At 38.5% G+C, this 21,622-nt stretch overlaps 1 protein-coding gene across 1 annotated transcript in view; it reads right to left on the reverse strand.

Moving 5' to 3' along the window:
• Positions 1-21,622, reverse strand: part of PSD3 (pleckstrin and Sec7 domain containing 3) — a 441,162-nt gene that overhangs the window by 53,797 nt on the left and 365,743 nt on the right. Inside the window, exon 12 of the mRNA XM_047771731.1 lies at positions 14,256-14,326. Coding sequence (XP_047627687.1) covers positions 14,256-14,326 — 71 coding nt within the window. The remainder of the gene's footprint in view (positions 1-14,255; positions 14,327-21,622) is intronic.

Here is a 21,622-nt window from a genome sequence, read left to right on the forward strand (position 1 = left end):
CTGCCTCCTTTCAGGCTTGGTCTAAGTAGATATTTTGCAGTAATGCTTTTTTTTTTTTTTTCTCTTTTCTAGGGCCACACCCACAGTATATGGAGGTTCCCAGGCTATAGGTGGAATCAAAGCTTCAGCTGATAGCCTACACCACAGACATAGCAACACCAGATCTGAGCTGCCTCTGCAACCTATACCACAGCTCATGGCAACACCAGATCCTTTACTCACTGAGCGAGGCCAGGGATCGAATCCACATCCTTATGGATACTAGTTGGGTTCATTACCGCTGAGTCACAACGACAACTCCGTAGTGCTTGCATTCTTATTGATTCAAATGAAACAGCAACTGATGGATAACCCACAGCTCTACTTGTCTGCTCCTAAACAAATGTATCATTTGCTCTGTGTCCTATTTTTCACTTTACAAAAGGAATTTCACCCAACTTTCCCTAAAGAGGCACATTTGCCACACTCCAGAGGTACCATAAATATGGAGATACAATCTAATTTTGGAGCCCTATGCCAAAATGATGTTGGAAGTGTCACAAAGTTACTCCCTTGTCAATATTTAGCCCTTTCTCATCTGTATCTGGATGAGTCAAACTCAATGTAATTCACTTATCTGAGGGAGAGAACAATGAGAAGGAAAAAGCTGTTGACTTGGAAACGGCATCCCTCTTTGCATCATCTCTGTCAAATGTTGAATGCAAGAGTGTTTTTCTCTCTTCCTAGGCTCACCCTGGGATGGAGTGGGTGGAAATCCTGTGGCTAGGCATTCAATGAAATGATTTTGCCAAAGACAGATATACCCCTCATATAGATTTTAGAGAAAATGAAAAAATAAACCAAAAAATAGGATTAATGCTGGGGAAACAGCTGTGACATGTGAAATTTAATTTCAAAGGATTGTTCTCTATAGGGACAAATCTAGCTGAAAGGACCAATGCAGGCACAGCATGTATACACATGGTGCACTGTCAGAGACCAGAGTAACTGATCTATAAATTAGAAGTTGTACTGGATTCATAGGGAAATAAAGACAATATGGGGTATCTGGCCACTTAAGAGCATGGATGATCTCCTAATATCTATAGCACTCTACATTTCTCCAGTTGTTCTGTGCCTCAAAGTAATTTGTAAATTTTAAAAGGATGCCATTTTCTTTGTAATCTCTCAGTTTCAGCTAACTCCATACCTTTCTCTGCCAAGATAATTAATGCACAAAGAGAGCTCTGGTCCAAGGTAAAGCATCTTATGCTCTAATACTTCTTACCTAGCCTATTCCAAAAGGAAGGGAAAAAAAGGGTTTATTAACATTTGATGTTGTTCTCAATCTAGACATCTGACAAGAGTGCCAACAAAGAGAACTACAGAGAATTAGAAAAGTGTTCCTTACAAAGCTGCTTTGGTAATATGCAAAGCGTTGATATATGATAGTCAAGGTCCTTTAAAAAAATACTGATCTGTGGAGTTCCTGCCGTGGCGCAGCGGAAACGAATCCGACTAGGAACAATGAGGTTGTGGGTTCGACCCCTGGCCTTGCTCAGTGGGTTAAGGATCCGGCGTTGCTGTGAGCTGTGGTGCAGGCCAGCAGCTATAGCTCTGATTTGACCCCTAGCCTGGGAATCTCCATATGCTGCAAATGCAGCCCTAAAAATCAAAGATGAATAAATAAAACAAAATAAAAAATACTGATCTGTATTCCAGCTACAATGGAAAAAAATAAAAATCACTACATAAAAAAAACTTATCTGGGTGATTCTTAAGGAAGAATGATTTTTAAAAATTTCTTTCAATTTTATTATGTAGGGCATTATTATAACATTTTGAAATGTTTAAAATAAAAATGAATCAAGCATATTGCTCCCCAATAGTTATATTTCCATTCCAAAGCAGATTATTTCAGGGGTGCAACTGTGGATGCTGTCATCCAGAGGCTGCCACCTTATGCAGTGCTGTTGATGTCATTTCACATGTATTTTCTTCCCTAGAGAACCACAAGTGTCGAAAGGCAGCTATGGGAGTGTGTAAGGTCACGTGTTTGTGTACCAAAAACAAAAAGCCCAAAACAGATGAAAACTTACTCTTTCAATATCCAAATATCAATAATGAGTGTGGTGAGGAAAGGCTGTGGTGAGACAGAGAGGTGATTCAACCTCTTGGAACTAACTGAGAAATAGGTCTCAAAATTTTAAACAGTCCCTACCCTGTCCCTGTGACCTGTGATACTTCCAAGAATTTATCTTTAAGAAATAAACAGACATATGCACAAAAATATCATTAACTGTAAAAAACTGAAATGAAGGTAGGTCTGAAAACTGGAAAAGGTTAACTTATGGTAAATCTAATGGAAAATATTATAAGCGATTAGGAAGAAATACTTTTGTAAACCCTACTAAGAGAAAAAAAAATCCATATGACTCCTCATTTCACAATTACCAGATACTAGATTGACCAAAAAATATTCTGAACAATTTTTTATTTAAAAATGTTTATGACAAACAAGTACAGTAAAAGAAAAACTGAATAATTGTCCAAGTAAATTTAAAAACATTTTCTTAGGAGTGACATGAGCAAGATGGCAGAATAGGAAGTCTCAGCTATTGTTCCCACACAGAAACACTGATTTAACAATGACATACGGGTCAAAATGTCTTTATGAGAATGCCAGAATGCAGTGAAGAACCTGCAGAACTCCACGTGAGCAGAAGGCCAAGAACAGCCTCACTGAAATTAATGAGTAAGAAGAGCAGTTCTCTTTATCCATGTCAGCCCCTCCCTGAAACAGATCCTGTGAGGAGATCTGTTAACCCTAACCTTGGCCTGATCTTCTCCTTCCTCAGGGGAGTGTGAAAAGGGGTCATGCCTCCAGCGGTCTGGCTTTCTGGAAGGCTGCAGGAGGAATGGGTTCTGTCCTGCTTCACTCAGAGCTCTGAGCAAATCAACATAAACTGGATGCCTGGGGGCTGCTGAGACCACAGGAAAACAGTGGGGAGCTTGCTGGAGCTGCATGGTTTGGAGATACTGGAAGAAAGGTGTACAACCTACAGCTTCTGTCTCGGGAGAGAGAAAGAGGAGTGAAGGGTGCACTTGGCCTCTTGGCTCATCGGGGCTGCCCAAGGGAAATGGTATCGGTCTTGCCTGATCTGGGGCACCGACGGGTAGCAGGCACACTCTGGATGCCTAGTTCCCACTCAGAATAAGGGAGAGCTGGAGGACTTTGCTGCTACAGAACCAGAACACTTGCAGTGCCAAAGACAGACATCAAAAAGAGCAAGAATTATGAACTCCTGAAAAAGAAACACAAGCCTCTCTAATTAAGAAACTGCATGTGCAGGCCTAGAGAAGTTGCTCTCCTCACAAAAAGGTTTCAGAGATCCCTAGACTCTCTAGCCAAGTGAATCGGTGAGGCTCTTCCCCTGTAAAAAAGCGGTCCGTAAATACTAAGAGGTGGCTGTTCCCTATCCCTTCATATGCCCAGATCACAACACAGTTATTAGAATCAAGAAGAAACAAGTAGAATCAAAGAAACAAAACAAATCTCAAGAAACCCACCCTTAAGAGAGAGATATGTGACTTATCTGACAAAGAATGAAAGATAACCATCATAAAGATGCTCAACTGGCTCAAGAAAATGATGCAAGAACAAATGAGAATATCAACAAAGAAATTATAAAAAACTAAAGAAATTTTGAAGCTAAAGAACAGAATAGATGGGAATCCTATCATGGCTCAGCAGAAACAAATCTGAATAGTATCCATGAGGACGCAGGTTTGATCCCTGGCCGCAATCAGTGGGTTAAGGACCTGGCATTGCTGTGAGCTGTGGTGGAGGTCACAGACATGGCTTGGATCCTATGTTGCTGTGGCTGTGGCACAGGCCTGCAGGTGTAGCTGTGATTTGACCCCTAGCCTGGGAACCTCCATATGCCACAGGTACAGCCTTAAAAAAAAAAAAAATACAATGACAGTTTCCATTGTGGTGCAGCGGAAATGAATCTGACTAGCATCCATGACGATGTGGGTTCAATCCCTGCCCTCACTCAGTGGGTCGGGGATTCAGAGTTGCTGTGATTTGTGGTGTAGGTTGCAGATGTGGCTCAGATCCCACATTGCTTGTGGCTGTGGTGTAGGCCAGCAGCTTAAGCTCTGATTTAACTCCTAGCCTGAGAACTTCAATATGCCATGTGCGTGGCCCTAAAAAGCCAAATACACACACACACACACACACACACACACACAATGACAATGAGAAATTCACTACAATGATTCAACAGCAGACCCGAACGAGCAGAAGAAAGAATCATCACTTGAAGACAGGCAATTTGAAATTATTCAGTCAGAGGAATAAATAAAAAAAGAACACAAAAAGGTGAAGAAAGTTTAAGGAACTTACAAGACACCATCATTTGGACAATATATGTATTGTCAGAGTCCCATAAGAAGTTAGAAAGAAAGGGGCAGAAAGAAATAATAGCCAAATACTTCCCAAATCCGAGGACAGTAGACATCCAGATCCAAGAAGCCCAACAGGCTCAAATTAAGACACCCACAAATCCACACAAAGACACAATATAATAAAATTGTCAAATAAAAGATGAAGACAGAATTTTGAAATCAGCAAGATATGAGTGACTTGTCATATTGAAGGGAATCCCTTAAAATTTTCATAGGACTTCTCAACAGAAACCTTGCAGATTAGAAGAGGAGAGTAGGATTCAGAAGCCTGGAGAAAAAAATAACCCCGTAAAACAAGAACACTATACCCAGCAATTATTCTCTTAAAAGTGAGAGAAAGAATTTCGCAGTTTAGCAAAACTTGAGGTGGTTTGTCACTGCTAGATCTGGCTTACAAGAAGTGAAATGAAAACAAAATGAGAATTTGAAATGAAAAGAAACAGCAACTATTGAAAGAGAAGAGAAAGAAGATGAAATATAAATCTCACTGGACAAAAACAGAATGATAAAATACTGTAGTAGCAGTGTGTAAATCACAACCGAAGCACAAAAGTTAAAAGAAAAAAGTATCAAGAACAGCTATAAACACAAAATTTGCTATTGGATAAACAATGTAAAAATAAATAAATTCTGACATAAACCTAATAAATTGTGTGTGAGGTGGGAAAAGTAAAAGTATAGAGTTCTTGATGTGATTAAATTTGTTATCAGCTTAAAATGGGTGGTTAGAATTATAATATGTTTTATGTAAGCCCCATGGAAACCACAAAGAAAACACCTATAGATGACATACAAAAGAAACTGAGAAAGCAATCAAACCATGTTTTTACAAAATATCAATGAAACACAAAGGAAGAGAACAATAAAGGAAAGGACTATCAAAAAATCCACAGAAGATAAAATAGTTTACAAAAATGCTAGCAGTAAGTGCTTCTCTATCAATAATTACTTTAATGTTAAACTTCTCAATCAATACACAGAATCTAAATGGAATTTTAAAAAATCCCCAATTACATGCTGTCTACAAGGGACTCACTTTATATTTAAAGGTATCTATAGGCTGAAAGTGATGAAATGGGAAAAGATATGCATGTGAAATGTAACCAAAAGGGAGTCGTACCTACTAGAGACAAAATTGGCTTTAAATAAAAAACTGTAAATAAATAAATAAATAAATAAATAGAGATATTATATAGTGATAGGAGCAATTCACTAGGAAGATGTAATAACTATAAATACATAGTAAATACATGTACATCCAACATCAGAGCACCTTAATATACAGATGGACAGAACTGAAGAGAGAAACTGACAGCAATACAATAATATTAGGGGATTTCAATACAACATTCTCAATAATAGACAGAAAATACAAAAAGAAGATGAACAAAGAAATAAAGAACTCCATAAACACTGCAAATACAATCAACCTAAAAGATGCACACAGACCATTCCATCCAATAGTAGCAGAACATACATTCTTCTCCAGGACAGGTCACACGTTAGGTTACAAAACAAGTCTTAATTTAAGACACTTAAAATCATAGCAAGTGTTGTCCAATCATAATGAGATGAAACTAGAAATTAATAGCTGAAAGAAAACTGCAAAATTACAAATATGTGGAAATTAAACAATATGTTCTTGAGTATTCAATGGATCAAAGAAGAAATCATAAGAGAAATGAGCAAATCTTGAGACAGGTAAATGAAAACTCAGCATAACAAAACTTATGAGATGCAACCCAAGAAAGCTGATAGAAATAAACAGGAAAAAAGAAAATACTAAACTAACAACCTAACTCTGCACCACAAGAAACTAGATCAAGAACAAACTAAGCCCAAATGGGAAGAAGGAGGAAACATAAAGAACAGAACATAAAATCTGGCCACTGGATCCCACAGTGAGCTGCCATTGGACCCAGCCCTGGCCACCAGAAGGCTAGCATTTTCCTAGGACCCCTCCAGGTCCTGAAGCCAGATGTACTGGGACCTGGCCCCAGCAATCAGCTGACCAGCAGCCACCACGCAAGGCAGGGCAGGGCAGCCAGCCAGGCCAGGGGCAGCCCTGCCTACCTGTTCACCTGAAGTACCTGAGAGCCACAAAGGAAGGGCCCATACACAGTTCTGGTGATCAGGGGGGAGCGTGCTGTGGGCCCCAAAGAACATCTCCTACAAAGGCGACTTCTCTAAGATCGAGGTAACCAACCTACTTAATACACAGAAATAAACAAAGAACTGAGAAAATTAAGGAGACAGAGGAATACATTCCAAGATGGAACAAGACAAAACCCCAGAAGAACTAAGTGCAGTGGAGGTGGCAAGCTCCCCAATAAATAACCCAAGGTAATGATCATACAGAAAATCAATGCATCTGGGAGAAGAATGGATGAACACAGTGAGAACTTTAACAAATAGAAAATAGAAGAAAGAGCCAAAGAAGCTGAAGAACACAGTCACGGAGATAAAATACACTGGAAGGAATCAAAAGTAAGTCAAAGGATACAGAGAAGTAGAAAAGAGAGTAGTGGAACCCACTCAGGCTGAACAGAAAAAAGAAAGAAGTTCTAAAAAATGAGGATAGTTTTAAGAAACCTCTGGGAGAACACAAAGTGTAACATTGCATTACAGAGGTCTCAGACTCCTCCAGTGGAAGGGGCAGAGATCTTATGTGAAGAAATGAATGAAAACAGTCCTAAACTGGGAAAGGAAAACAGACATTCAGATCCAGGAAGCACAAACAAAGCGAAGTCAAAGAGGAATGCACTAAGACACATTATAGTTAAAATGGAAAAATTAAAGAGAGTTCTTAAAAGCAGAAAGAGATAGGCAACCAGTTACTTATAAGGGAACTCCCCTAAGAGTTACATTAGAAACTTGGCAGGCCAGGGAGTTCTCATTGTGGCACAGCAAAAAAGAATCTGACTAGTATCCATGAGGATGCAGGTTCACTCAGTGGGTTGGGAATCTGGTGTTACTGTGAGCTATGGTGTAGGTTGCAGATGTGGCTCGGATCTGGTGTTGCTGTGGCTGTGGTGTAGGTGGCAGCTACAGCTCCGATGTGACCCCTAGCCTGGGAACCTCAATAGGCCATGGGAGCAGCCCTAGAAAAGACAAAAAAAAAAAAAAAGAGAGAGAGAGAGACATTACAACTAATGTCAGAGAAATAAAAAGATCCTAAGAACCAACTCTGAAGAATTACACACAATTAAACTCGACAACCTAGAAGAAGTAGATATATTCCTAGAAACAAACAATCTGCCAAGACCGAATCATAAATAAGAAATCATAAATAATAGACCTATAACGAGCATATAGATTAAATCAGTAATCAAAACCCTCCCAACAAAGCATATGGCTGTACAAGTAAAATTCTACCATATTCTTAAAGAATTAATGTCAATCTTTCTCAAATTATTCCAAAATATTCAAGAGAACACTTCTAAAATTATTTTATGAGGCTAGCATTAGCTTGATATCAAAACCAGAAAAAGATATTAGAAGAAAAGAAAATTACGGGCCCAATAACCCTGATGAATATAGATGCAAAAATCCTCAACAGAATGTCAGCAAACCAAGGAGCATACACCATGACCAAGTGGGATTTATCCTCCGTGCTCAAGAATGCTTCAACATATGAATATCAATTAGTGCGATAAATCACATGAACGAACAAGGGTTACAAATCACATGATTACCTCAATAGATGCAGAAAAGCATTTAATAAGAATTCAACACCCTTTCACATGATAAAAACACTGAACAAACTAGGAATAAAAGGAAATTATTTCACTATAATAAAAGTCATATATAAAAAAAGCCCACAGCTAACACCGTACTTTATGGTGAAAAACTGAAGGCTTTTCTTCTAAGAAAAGAAATGAGACAAAGATGCCCATACATACCACTTCTCTTCAACATAGTACTGAAGACCCAGCCATAGCAATCAGAAAAAAAAGTAAAATTATGTTTGTTCACAGATGCTATGACTTATATCTAGAAAACTCTAAAGATTCTACAAAAGAACTAAGAAATAAATTCAGCAAAGTGGCAGGATACAAAATAAACATGCAGAAATCAGTTGCATTCTATACCCTAACAATGAACAATCTAAATTTCAATAAAATTAAAAAACAATTTCATTTACAGCAGCATCAAAAACCATAAAATACTCTAGGAAGCGAAAAACCTATACAATGAAAAATACAAATCATTACTGAAAGAAATTAAAAATACAAACAAATGAAAAGACATCGCATGTTCATTGATTCTGGAAGACTTAATGTTGTTAAAATGTCCATACCTATCCAAAGCCATTTACAGATAAAACACAAACCCTATCAAAAATCCCAATGGCAGTTTTTGCAGAAATAGAAAAATTCATCTTAAAAGTCATATGGAACTACAAAGGCTCCTTAATAACCCAAACAATCTTTAGAAATAAAAAATTTTAGAGGCGTCACACTTCCCAATCACAAAACAACTTACAAAGTTACAGTAATTAAAAACTTATGGTATTGAAATAAAGACATACATATAAACCAATGTAACAGAATAGAGAGACCAGAAATAATCCTGTCAACTGATCTTCAACACTGTACCAAAAGAACAGTGGAGAAGAGATAAATACAAATAAATAACAACAAATAACTAGGAAAACTGGGTATCCACATGAAAAAGAATGCAAGTTTATCCTTATCCTACACTATACACAAAAGCTGATTTCATCATGGATTAAATACTTAAATGTAACACTTGAAACATGAAACTCCTAGAAGAAAACATGGGGGAAAGGGTTTCTTGATTTTGACATTGGCAGTGATTTGTTATATGTACAGCAAAAGAGCAGGCAACAAAAGCAAAAATAGATTAAGTGGGACTGTATAAAACTAAAAAGCTTCTGCATAGCAAAGGAAACAATCAAGAGGGTGAAAAGTCTACCTAGGGAGTGGGAGAAGATAACTGAAAACCATATACGATAAGTGACTAATATTCAAAATATGTAAGGAATTCCTATAACATAACAGCACCCCCCCTTAAATAACCTGATTTAAAAATGGGTAAAGGATTTGAATAAACATTTCTCTATGGACAGGACACATATGGCTAACAAGGATATGAGAAGATGCTCAACATCACTAACTACTAGGAAAATGTAAATCAAAGTCGTAATGAGGTATTATCTCATGCCAGTTAGAATGGCTATTCTTCTTCTTCTTTTGCTCTTGAGGGCAGCACCTGTGGCATATGAAAGTTTCCAGGCTAGGGGTTGATTGAAGCTGTAGCTGCTGGCCTTACACCACAGCCACAGCAACATCAAATCCAAGCCATGTCTGCAACCTACACCACAGCTCAAGGCAACACTGGATACTTAACCCACTGAGCAAGACCAGGGATTGAACCTGCGTCTTCATGGACACTAGTCAGATTCATTTCTGCTGAGCCACAATGGGAACTCCTAATATATATTTTTTTAAACCCATCCTTCTAAAACTTTTCCAAAAGATTTAAAAAGGAACACTCCCAAAGACATTCTATTAAGCTACCATCACCCTAATTCCAAAACCAAAGATACTACCAAAAAAGAAAATTACAGGCCAATATCTCTGATGAACATAGACATAAAAATTCTCAAAAAATTTTAGTCAACTGAAAAAAGATTATATACTATGACCAAGCGGGATTCATTCATTCACAAGGATGGTTCAACATATGCAAATCAATCAATATAATACACCATATTAACAAAAGAGAAGTTAAAAACCACATGATCATCTCAATAGATTCAGAAAAAACATCTGACGAGATCCAGCATCCATTCATGATAAAAACCCTTACAAAGTCAGTATAGAGGGAAAATATTTTAACATAATAAAAGCCAACAGTCACTATAATACTCAATGGAGAAAAGCTGAAAGTCTTGCCTCCAAAATCTGGAACAAGTCAAGGATGCCCACTCTCACCACTTTTATTCAAATAGTAACTGGAAGTCCCAGCCACAGCAATCAGACAAAAGAAATAAAAGGTATCCAAATTGGAAGCAAAAAGGTAAAATTGTCACTGTATGTAGATGACATGATACTATACACAGAAAACCCTAAGGACTCCAAACAAAAACAACTCGAACTGATCAACAAATTTAGCAAATTTGCAGGATACAAGATTAACATTCAGAAATCGGTTGCATTTCTGTATACTAACAACGAAATATTAGTAAAGGAATATAAAAAAATACCTTTTAAAATTACACCCCCCAAATTAAATACTTAGAAATAAACCTGACCAAGGAGGTTTATGCTTACATGCTGAGAACTATAAAACATTAATCAAGGAAATCAAAGAGGATTCAAAGAAATGGAAAGATATTCCATGTTCCTGGATAAGAAGAATTAATATCATTAAAATGACTATACTGCCCAAAGCAATCTACAGATTTAATGCAATCCCTATCAAATTACCCATGACCTTTTCACATAACTATAACAAACAATCCAAAAATTTATATGGAAGCATAAAAGGCCCAGAATTGCCAAAGCAATGCTGAGGAACAAAAACCAAGCAGGAGGCATAACTCTCCCTGACTTCAGGCAATATTACAATGCCACAGTAATCAAGACAGTGTGGTACTGGTACCTAAAGAGACAGACAATTGGAACAGATACAGAGCCCAGAAATAAACCCAGGCACCTATGGTCAATTAATCTTCTACAAAGGAGGCAAAAATATAAAATGGGAAAAAGATAGTCTCTATCAATTGGTGCTGGGAAAACTGGACAGCTGCATGTAAATCACTGAAACTAGAATACACCCTCATGTCATGCACAAAAATAAACTCAAAATGCTTAAAGACTTAAACATTAAGAGAAGACACCATAAAACTAGAAGAGAACAAAGGCAAAACATTCCCTGACATCAACTGTACAAATGTTTTCTTAGATCAGTCTCCCAATGCAATAGAAATAAAAAGAAACCAATGGGATGTAATCAAACTTACAGCCTTTTGCAGAGTCAAGAAAAACATTTAAAAAAAAAAAAAAGAAGAAAACCTACAGAATGGGAGAAAATAGTTGCAAACGATGCAACCAACAAGGGCTTAAACGCCAAAATATACAAACAACTCATAAACTCAACAGCAAAAAAACCAAATAACCCAGCTGAAAAATGGGCAGAAGGGGGTTCCCACTGTAGCTCAGCAGAAATGAACCTGACTAGTCTCCATGAGGATGCGGGTTCAATCCATGGCCTCGCTTAGTGGGTTAAGGATCTGGCATTGCCATGAGTCGTGGTGTAGGTTGCAGGCACGGCTTGGATCTGACATTGCTGTGGCTGTGGTGTAGGCTGGCAGCTGCAGCTCTGATTCAACCCCTAGCCTAGGAACCTCCCTATACTGTGGGTTGGGCCCTAAAAAGCAAAAGCAAAAAAAAAAAAAAAAAAAAAGAAAGAAAGAAAGAAAGAAAGAAGAAAATGGGCAGAAGACCTAAATAAACATTTCTCCAAAGAAGACATGAAAGATAGCCAACAGGCACATGAAAAATGCTCAATATCACTAATTATTAGAGAAATGCAAATCAAAACCTCACACTGGTTAGAATGGCCATCATTAACAAGTCTACAAATACCAAATGCTGGAGAAGGTGTGGAGAAAAGGGAACCCTCCTATACTGTTGGTGAGAATATAAATTGGTACACCCACTATGGAAAACAGTACAGAGGTTCCTCATAAAATTAAATATGTAACTACCATACGATCCAGCAGGTCCACTCCTGGGAATATATCCAGACAAACTGTTCATTCAAAAAAGATACATGCACCCCCATGTTCACTGTAGTGCTATTCACAATAGCCAAGATATGGAACCAATCTAAATTGACAGATGAATGGATTAAGAAGATGTGGTATATATGTACAACGGAATACTACTCAGCCATAAAAAGAACAAAACATCATTTACAGCAACATGGGTGGAATTAGAGATTCTCGTATTAAGTGAAGTAAGTCAGAAAGAGAAGGACAAATACCATATGATATCACCTACATCTGGAATCTAAAATACAGCACAATGAACCTATCTACAGAACAGAAATAGAACCACAGACATGGAGAACAGACTTGCGGTTGCCAAAGGGGAGGGAATTTGGGGTTATTAGATACAAACTATTACATTTAGAATGGATAAGCAATAGGGTCCTGCTGTACAGCACAGGGAACTATATCCAATCACCTGTGATAGAACATGATAGAAGATAATATGAGAAAAAGAATGTATGTATATACATACATATACATATATATGTGCATGACTGTGTCACTTTGCTGTACCGCAGAAACTGACAGAACATTGTAAATCAACTATAGTAAAAAAATCAAATCAAATCAAAATCCTGAAATAAGAAGTGTTGAAATGCATGTGGAGAAACAGGAAATCCTGTGCATTGCTGGTGGAAATTTAAAATGATTCAGTCAATTTGGTAAAGCATTTAGAGGTTCTTCAAAAAATTTAAAGTAGAACTACCACATGATCTAGCAATTCCACTTCTGGGTTATTCTTTTCCATGGGAATTGAAATCCAGATCTCCAAGAGCTATCTGCATGCCCATGTTCACTGCAGCATTATTCACAATTACCAAGAGGTGGAAACAACATAAATGTTCCATGGATAAAGAAAATGAAGTAAGCAATGGAATATTATTAAGCCAAGAAAAAAGAAAATCCTGTCATATGCTACAGCATGGATGAACCTTGAGGACATCATGTTAAATGAAATCAGCCAGTCACAGAAGGACAAGTACTGCTTGATGCTGCTTACATAAAGTATCTAAGAGAGTGAAACTCAAAGAAAAGGAAAGTAGAATGGTGGTGCTAGGGGCTGAGAAGAGGGGGAAACGGGAGAACTATTATTGATTGGTTTTTCTTGTCATAAAAGATGGAAGACTTCTAGCAATCTACTATAAAACACTGAGCTTACAGAGTTAATAATACTGTAGCATGCACTTAAAATTTTATTGAGGATTGATCTCATGTTATGTGTTTTTTTAATCACAAAGTAAAAAGTCACCACTGAGGGCAGTGTTGTTACTGCCTGGCCTCCTATCAGCCCTAGTCAAGCTTCCCTTCTGAATGGGAACTAGAATTCTTCTGGGTCCTGGGAGGTGTTGTTCTTCGTTCCGGTCAAGACACAACTCTCCCGTCTCCACCTACACTTCAAAGGTCAGAACATATAAACTTGATCTCAAATCCATAAACTCATTTCTAGATTTGAGGATTGGAAAGAAGGATCCTGACAGGAAATGATCTGGTCAAACCCTTACCCAGGTAACTGGAACACATTTGCAGTGCTCAGTACCAATGCTTCAGGACTTGAATAAAAATGTATTTTTGGATATAGGTAGGATATAAATAAAGATAAACAACTAAGTGAAGATATGTTGTTAAATAACTAAATAAATGAGGGGCTATAACTAACCTATACTATAAATATCCACTGAAATAAGTGCTATCAATCTATACCTGCATAGACCATATGAAGTCTAATATAATAACTTGTTTTCAAAAATTCTAAATGAACATAATTAGAACACAGCTCATCCATTCCCTATGATTACACACACACACACACACACAACTATTTATATTTATAAAATGTTATATAAAATTTCCAAAACCAAGAACAAAAAAAACTTAAAAAAGATTTTAGACATCAATTAATTGTTTGATATGGCTTCTTTATAAAAATTATGTATTTTCTGGGAAACCTGTCTAATTATCACTTCATAAAGTTTTTCAGGCTTCATTTATACACTTTTACCTTTTGCAAGTAAAGGACTGTTCCCTTTAGCACAGCATAAAAGGTTTTCCATCCTCGTTTTCCTCTTGGAGCTAGAAAAGGGAAAAAAAAAAAAAGAAATTGTTTATTTGACAGAAGTTTGCAATTTGGAAAGAGAACCCAAAAGGTTAACGTGGTGATTGTGCTTCAATGTTCCTGGTTTATAAACTACCAAAACTAGGAACAATGAAGAGTAAAATTTTCTTGAGCTCTACTATGTAACAGGCTCTAATATCTCATTTAATCTTCACAACAATCCTGTGAGGTGGGTACCATTACTCATGCCTTTTTATAAAACTGAAGCACAGAGAAGGAATCCGCTCAAGGTCCCATAACCAGGAGGAGGGAAGCAGGCACGTGACTCAGGAAGCATGGCTCTGCCATTTGCACTCTGAGAGATGCTAAAGCTGGAAAGAGCAAAAGAGGCACATTGGAAATATACACTAATCCAAGGGCTCATGTACTAGAAGCTTTAAGGTCAAAGTTTCTAAGAGTCATAAGAAAAAATCTTAGAATATAAAAGGGACTCCTCTTGGCCTTTCACCCACAAATTCACCAGACTGTCACTTTTCACTACTCCTACAGTAACCTGGTAACCTTGCTGCAGATCCTGCCAAACGGTAACATCATTTTTTGTCTAAATGTCTCTTTCAGCAGACCATGAGTGATCTGAGTACAGGTCACCTTCATCTCAAGAATGCAGTACAAGGCAGACATCAGGCACCTTCATAAATATTCTCCAAACAAATTTTCTTTCAGATGTCCTTATATTTCTTTTATTTATATTCTTCTGCAGTATAAAGCAGAATCTCTCTATCAACTTATATAAACTTTTACAAATTGTCCTAAAGCAAAACCACAGATGAGCAAAAGAGTTAATTATTTATTCTTAAACTTAATAAAATCAAAATCTCAAACCAGAAAATGTTGTTACTTGAATGCCATTTATGGAAACATGTCTATCCAAATATGTAGGAAGGGCCACTTATATCAACTATTTGGCTGCCTCTAGGCTGTCTTTAACTTGGGCACCTGATTAAATTAGTAGGTGGCTTATTCTCAGGCAAACCCTTTAAAACTTCTTTGGCCGAAGAATCCTTAGGCTGGGAAACAAGGTGAATAGCCACTGACAGGACACAGGTGCTCCTGCCAATACCACACTGAGATATCCACCTGGCAAAAAAAGGGACTCAAAACATCCGCTCTGCAGGTTTCCAGGGGAAATTTAAAAAATCATCCCATCTGTTTCCACCATGTAAGGTTTAAAAGTGTGTACTCAAAAATAACTGATCAAAAAAAGTACACCATTATCTTTTTCATAAAGAAAAAAAGTGACTATCATAAAGAAAGCCATAGATCATTCTCTATATGTCCATATGAAATAAATGTGGCTTGTGTTGTCATTAGACATCAAATTCTGACTGGGTGCAGGAGAGAACGTACACACAGAAGCACCTTGGCTTGCAGGAGCTGGAACTGTGGGACAGGGGCGAGATGGGGTGGTGCCTGACTCAGAGGTCCCCTCTCATCCATAACTCCTGACCAGCCCCCAACCTCTTAGGACTTCAGCTGCTCCTCTTTAAACTGTGGATAATCCACATACCTGACCAATGCTGGAAAGGAACTTAGGGAAACCCTTCTGTTTTTCTTTTCTTTTTTCTTTTTTCTTTTTTTAGGACTGCACCCATAGCATATGGAAGTTTCCAGGCTAGGGGTTGAATCAGAGCTGCAGCTGCCGGCCTACACCACAGCCACAGCAACTCAGGATCTGAGCAGCCTCTGGACCCACACCATAGCTCATAGCAACGCTGGATCCTTAACCCAGTGAGCGGAGCCAGGGATCCAACCCGCGCCCTCATGGATACTAGTCAGATTCGTTACTGCTGAGCCATGACAGGAACTCCCCCTTCTGTTTTCTACAGGAAGAACGCAGGTCCTGGATTTGAATGACTTTCACCAAAGCCCTAAAATGAGTTTAGTGGCATCCTGAGATTCCTTCATTTCAAAGAGCCATACATCTTTTTTCTGCTTCCCTAGTAGAAACCTATCTATGAATCCATGTACATATTCACGCAAACTTCTAACACATCTTTATCACTGCACACTAAGCCGACTAGAAACAGATCCCAACTGAACTGTGATCTAAAATTACCGTAGGGGACTAAGGTGAAGTCAGTTAGCAATAACCCTGTATTCCAAGCTCTACTTCTCTAATGAACAGAAGAAGACTTAATCTGGTTTTCGGTCAATTAAAACTTGGGAGTTTAACCCAATCATTTAACTCACACCATGATGCTAAAAATAAGGTAATACTCTTACTTCAAGTTTACAGATGGGACAGTGTAGGTGTACAGAATGGAATTCAGGGAAGAAAGGGACCACTGTGCATGAAAACAGGCTGAGAAGCCTTAAGATGCAGCCTCAACTGAAAAGCCACACACACACACACACACACACACACACACACACACACACACACATACACAGTGTTGCTACAGCTTCTAGGGCTGGTATCCCTCACAGAGCCAACTGTGGGGTAAATCAGACCCACATTATTAAGTCCAGAAGACAGGAAAGAGTTGTAACTGCAGTTACATAATGAGCATGGTGGGAGGCACGAGAGAGATTCCTGATTGGAAATCCGAAGGGTGCCAGCCTCTCTAGTTCTTTTTTCTTTCTTTTTATAAAGAATTTATTCACAAATTTTGTAATGTAGAATTCATTTGGAGGGAATACAGGAGACAGGAGCTGAGGACAGGATGAGAGAAACCAGAACAAGGAGCACCAGGAAGGAGGCTGTTAAAATCGCCCACGTGAGAGAAAAGGGCCAAAATGTGGAGAGAGGTGCGCAATGAAGATAAATGGAGAGAAAGGGGAAGGCAGAGTGTTACCTAAATTCCTGTATCACAGTGCTCGGAGCCCGGGCGAGCACTGTAAACACCAGTTTTATTTGATCCAAACAAGCTCACTGCCTCTGTTCCACGTTCATGTCTCCATTGTTCACTACAGTTGAGTTCTGAGAGCTAAAGCAAGCTACTGAGGGGTTCCTGTGTGGATGCAAAGCTTACAAGACAATTCAGTTGCGGAACCGTGTTCTAAGGTACATTAAGGGGAAACTGTCCAGGTGACAATCCTTTGCAACGGTCAGCCTGCTACTGCAGGGAGGTGAACATCTGGGGCAGGGAAGGAAAAGATGGGACAGGAGGGGAATGCACATCACTTGAGCTCTCTGATCTCATGGGTGCCTTCAGAGGCATCCCTACAGAGGCCTCACAGCTCAGAACTCAGGCAGGATTCAATCCCCGCTGCCCTCTCAGATGCTGCTCGCCAGCACGCTGTCGAGAAAGGGGGCTAAGCAATAATAATTACCGCGGTGGAAACAGCAGCAGCTAACAATTATTGAGCACACTGTTCCAAAACTTGCATGTATTAACTAAAGCCCACAACTCCGTGAGGGGCCACTCCTATATTCTTCATGTTAGAGACTCTGAGACCATGTTATCGTGGACTCTGAGGCTCCACTAACTTGCAGCACTTGGTTCCCCATCGTACTGACCACTTCACTCTGGTTTGTGTGCAGGGAAAAGACCAGCAAACCAGACTCAGCAAAGCCTTGGTTAACTCTGAGATACAGGGGTGATTTTCAAATTAAAATAAGAGACAAACAAAAATTAACAGGCCTCTGTGCTTCTTCTACACACACACACACACACACAAACACATTTCTGCAAAGGGAAAATTGCCAATTGATCTAAATATGACTGATAGCGAAATATCATTAAATCTTCAATATTATAAACCAGTTCTTATTAATTTTCTGACTTCATCTTTATTATACATTTGAAGACATCTTCTTGGAAATATAAAAGTACAGTAAACAGTGTTCTGGCTTCCGTTATTACCACTGATCTTTAAAAAATAGCTAAATGCATTTAACTTGTTTGTAGAAATGTGGTGTGTGTGTGTGTGTGTGTGTGTGTGTGTGTGTAAGTAACACAGGATAATCACAGAGGCCTGATGACTTTGTTGCTTGTTTTAACCTACCACGGACAGGAAATAGCCCACAGTTGGCCCAGGATGACGTGAGGAAGTGCACCCGGGTGTGTGGGCTGTTTGCCAAAGTGTCCCTTGATAGGTACAGTTCCATGCTGAATCTGCCCTTAAATAATATGAACGTCATCTCTATATCTCAGAGTTAACTGAGTCATTCCTTCCTTCCTTCTTTCAGAAAAAGGAAGGTATAAAGTATTTCTGAAAATAAAATATTCAGTAAAGAGTAATGCTGGATACATGCCAGAAAGTTATATATACGTATATGTATATATACATATATTTGTCTTTTTAGGGCTACACCCACAGTATATGGAAGTTCCCAGGCTAGGGGCTAAATCAGAGCTGCAGCCACCAGCCGGAGCTGCAGCCACTGGCCACAGCCACAGCCACAGAAATGCCAGATCTGAGCCATGTCTGTGACCTACACCACAGCTCACGGCAATGCCGGATCTTTAACCCACTGAGTGAGACCCAGGATCGAACCCCTGTCTTCATAGATGCTAATCAGGTTAGTTAACCACTCAGCCATGAGAGAAATTCTAAAATATTTTTTTAACCTACCAAGCTGTATAAGCTTCATGGAAAGGTATTTATTTGCATGTTATGTTCTTCAATTTTAATTTCTTCTGAACCAAACTGGGAACAGATTGTGTTTGAGATCTTACTGTTCCAATTTTTCTATTTTCATCAAAATCTCATCCTGTTTTTGACCACTCCTCATTCTGGGTTCCTTGATCATCTACTTTTTCCTTTTCTTCAAGTTTAATATCAGAAAGACTTAATAAGCACACAAAGACAGTATAGCCAGCGCCTATTTTTTTCTCTTAATATACTAACCTTTCCTGTCTCTTGGTTTGAAAAATATTCTTCCACTGTCCCAGGAAAATGACACAAGTATCATTTTTCCCCCAAAGGGTAGAGAAGGTCAGTAAGCTGTATCTACACTAATGAGAAAGAATTCTTGAGTCATAGCCTAAAGGCTAACAATGCAGCCCCTGCCAGGCTAGGAAACAAGGGAAATGTGAGGATGTGATAGTTCCATGTAATAAAACAGCTTCAATTTCCTTATCTTAATGGGGAAAGACATTTAAAATACAATGAAATACCAACGAGGGCATTCCAAAATAAATCCAATACCTTGCTGAACTTGGAAACAAAGATGTGCTCAGCAAAAGCCCTTCTACTCTAGCACAACTGGGACACAACTGAACGAGCTCTACAAAAGGCACAAGACATCATCTCACGTTTATTTCCCTAGTGATGGTATCTGAAACCTGGGCAAAATTCTCAAAGCTTCTCTCTTACAGGATGAAGAGATCTGCTACCTTGGTAGGAAGCAAGTTCTTAAGTCCCACATCACTGAGGCAGTTGAAGGTACACCCCAGGAGGAAGAGTTTGCTTTCTGTGACCGGTGTGCAGAAAATTTAGATAAATTCATGGACAGTGTTACAAATCATTATGAGAAAGGTTAATCCTTGATTTTTATCCCTAACTTCCTTTGATAAAATATCCTTACGCATCACCATAAGAAGTACCATTAAAGCTTAATTGAGAATTCAGACACTCAGATTACTGCTTGAAACAATGTTGGGCATAACAGAAGTTATCTTTGGGAGATAAGTCATACCATATTAAGTGACTGGTAGTGTTCATTATCCCCAGGTTTATATAACAGAGTGGTAGAAATAAAATAGTAGTATTACTATCTGATATTTATAAATCATTTATCTTTGAAACATTTAAGGCAATTTATACATTTTTAAAATGTCAGTTAATCTTTACAATCTCTTTATGACTGGGAGCCGTTACACACAGTCAATTCTATTTTACAAAAGGGAAAATTGGGGCAGCCTTAAAGGAACCAGGAGTAAACCTATACCTATTGTTTTACCCTGAAAAATATTTATAACTGAAATAGGTTTAAATTCTTGGTAGAGAACAGAACATAAAAACGCAAGAGAGAATTGGAAGAATATGCTACCAGATGTCCCTGGTGGGCTGATGTTCACTTTGGATGTGGTTCTATTCCTTTAAGAAGTCAAGACTCTTAACCTAAATTGATCTCTCTGGAAGGGCAGAAAGTACTCTGGAATGAGAGCCAGAAAACTTGGATTTGATTTATACCCCGATGTCAAATAGCTCTCTGACTTTTGACAAGCTGCCTAGCATCTCTGGTTATAAATCTATAAAATGATGCTATCACACACCATAATTACTTTACAATGTTGTCACATAAAGATTATTAGGACACAAACCCTAACCCTAAAAAGTTTACAACATTAAGCTGTAGAATCCAAATAGTAGCACAGCACTAACCTAGAAAAAAATCACAATGGGGGTTTCAAGTAGGTAAAGAGTGGAGGAAGTCACTGATATTACTTAGGAGTAGGATTTAGAAGTTAGAGAAGGTTTTAAATGAGGATTTAGTTGCAGGACTTTGAAGGGAAAAGAGGGGGGTTTTTCTTTTGTCCTCTACCTTCTCTACAAGATATTTGGACTAAGACACTGAATCTAAACATGGACCTCAAATATGGAAGTCTCCTAACACAGATCACCCTTGTCCTTTATCAAGATGACCCCTGGACAAAACCCAACACAGTATTTTTCACAGAGAGGACCTGGTTTGAAATTGTGGTTTCCCCTGAGTGACCCTGCGCAAGTCACTTGGCCTCTCCATGCTTCACTTACGTTCTCTAGAAAATAATAATAAAAAGGCATCCACTTCATAGGGTTATTCTGAAAATTAGGTGAGTGAAAAATATGAATCTTTTAAAAGTATATTTTTTATTCAGTTAGGGATACTACCTGCTAAAAGAAAATGCACCCAATGTCCATGCTAAAACACAAAGACCCACCTTTTAAATATCATTCATGTATTCAGAAATTTTTCTTTGTTAAAGTCAATATTTTGAAAGGAACCCCCTTGCCCCAGACATTACTGATGAATTTTTAATAGAAAGGGGGTGACCTTTCACCCTTAATTTAATCAGGGAAAGTGGAGTGCCTCACATCCATGAACACAGTTGTTGCTTCTGGTTCATACCCAAGTAATAAGCTCTAAGAATGTACAAACCCAACTTACAGACAAATCTTTTTCTCTACTTGCCAGGAGATGGTCTCACTAGGAGCCATTGCTGGACACGCAAGAAGGATTTGAAGGACTTGTACTGGGGGTGGAGAAGAGGGCAGGTCACAAGGACAGAGCACCAAGAGCCAGCAATTACACGAAAGGTATGTGGCAGTGAGAGACACGAACGTGGCTCAGGATGGATCATTATTTTTTCAGGAAAAACAAG

This window comes from Phacochoerus africanus, chromosome 3 (genome assembly GCF_016906955.1).
Source record: "Phacochoerus africanus isolate WHEZ1 chromosome 3, ROS_Pafr_v1, whole genome shotgun sequence".
NCBI classification, from domain to species: domain Eukaryota; kingdom Metazoa; phylum Chordata; class Mammalia; order Artiodactyla; family Suidae; genus Phacochoerus; species Phacochoerus africanus.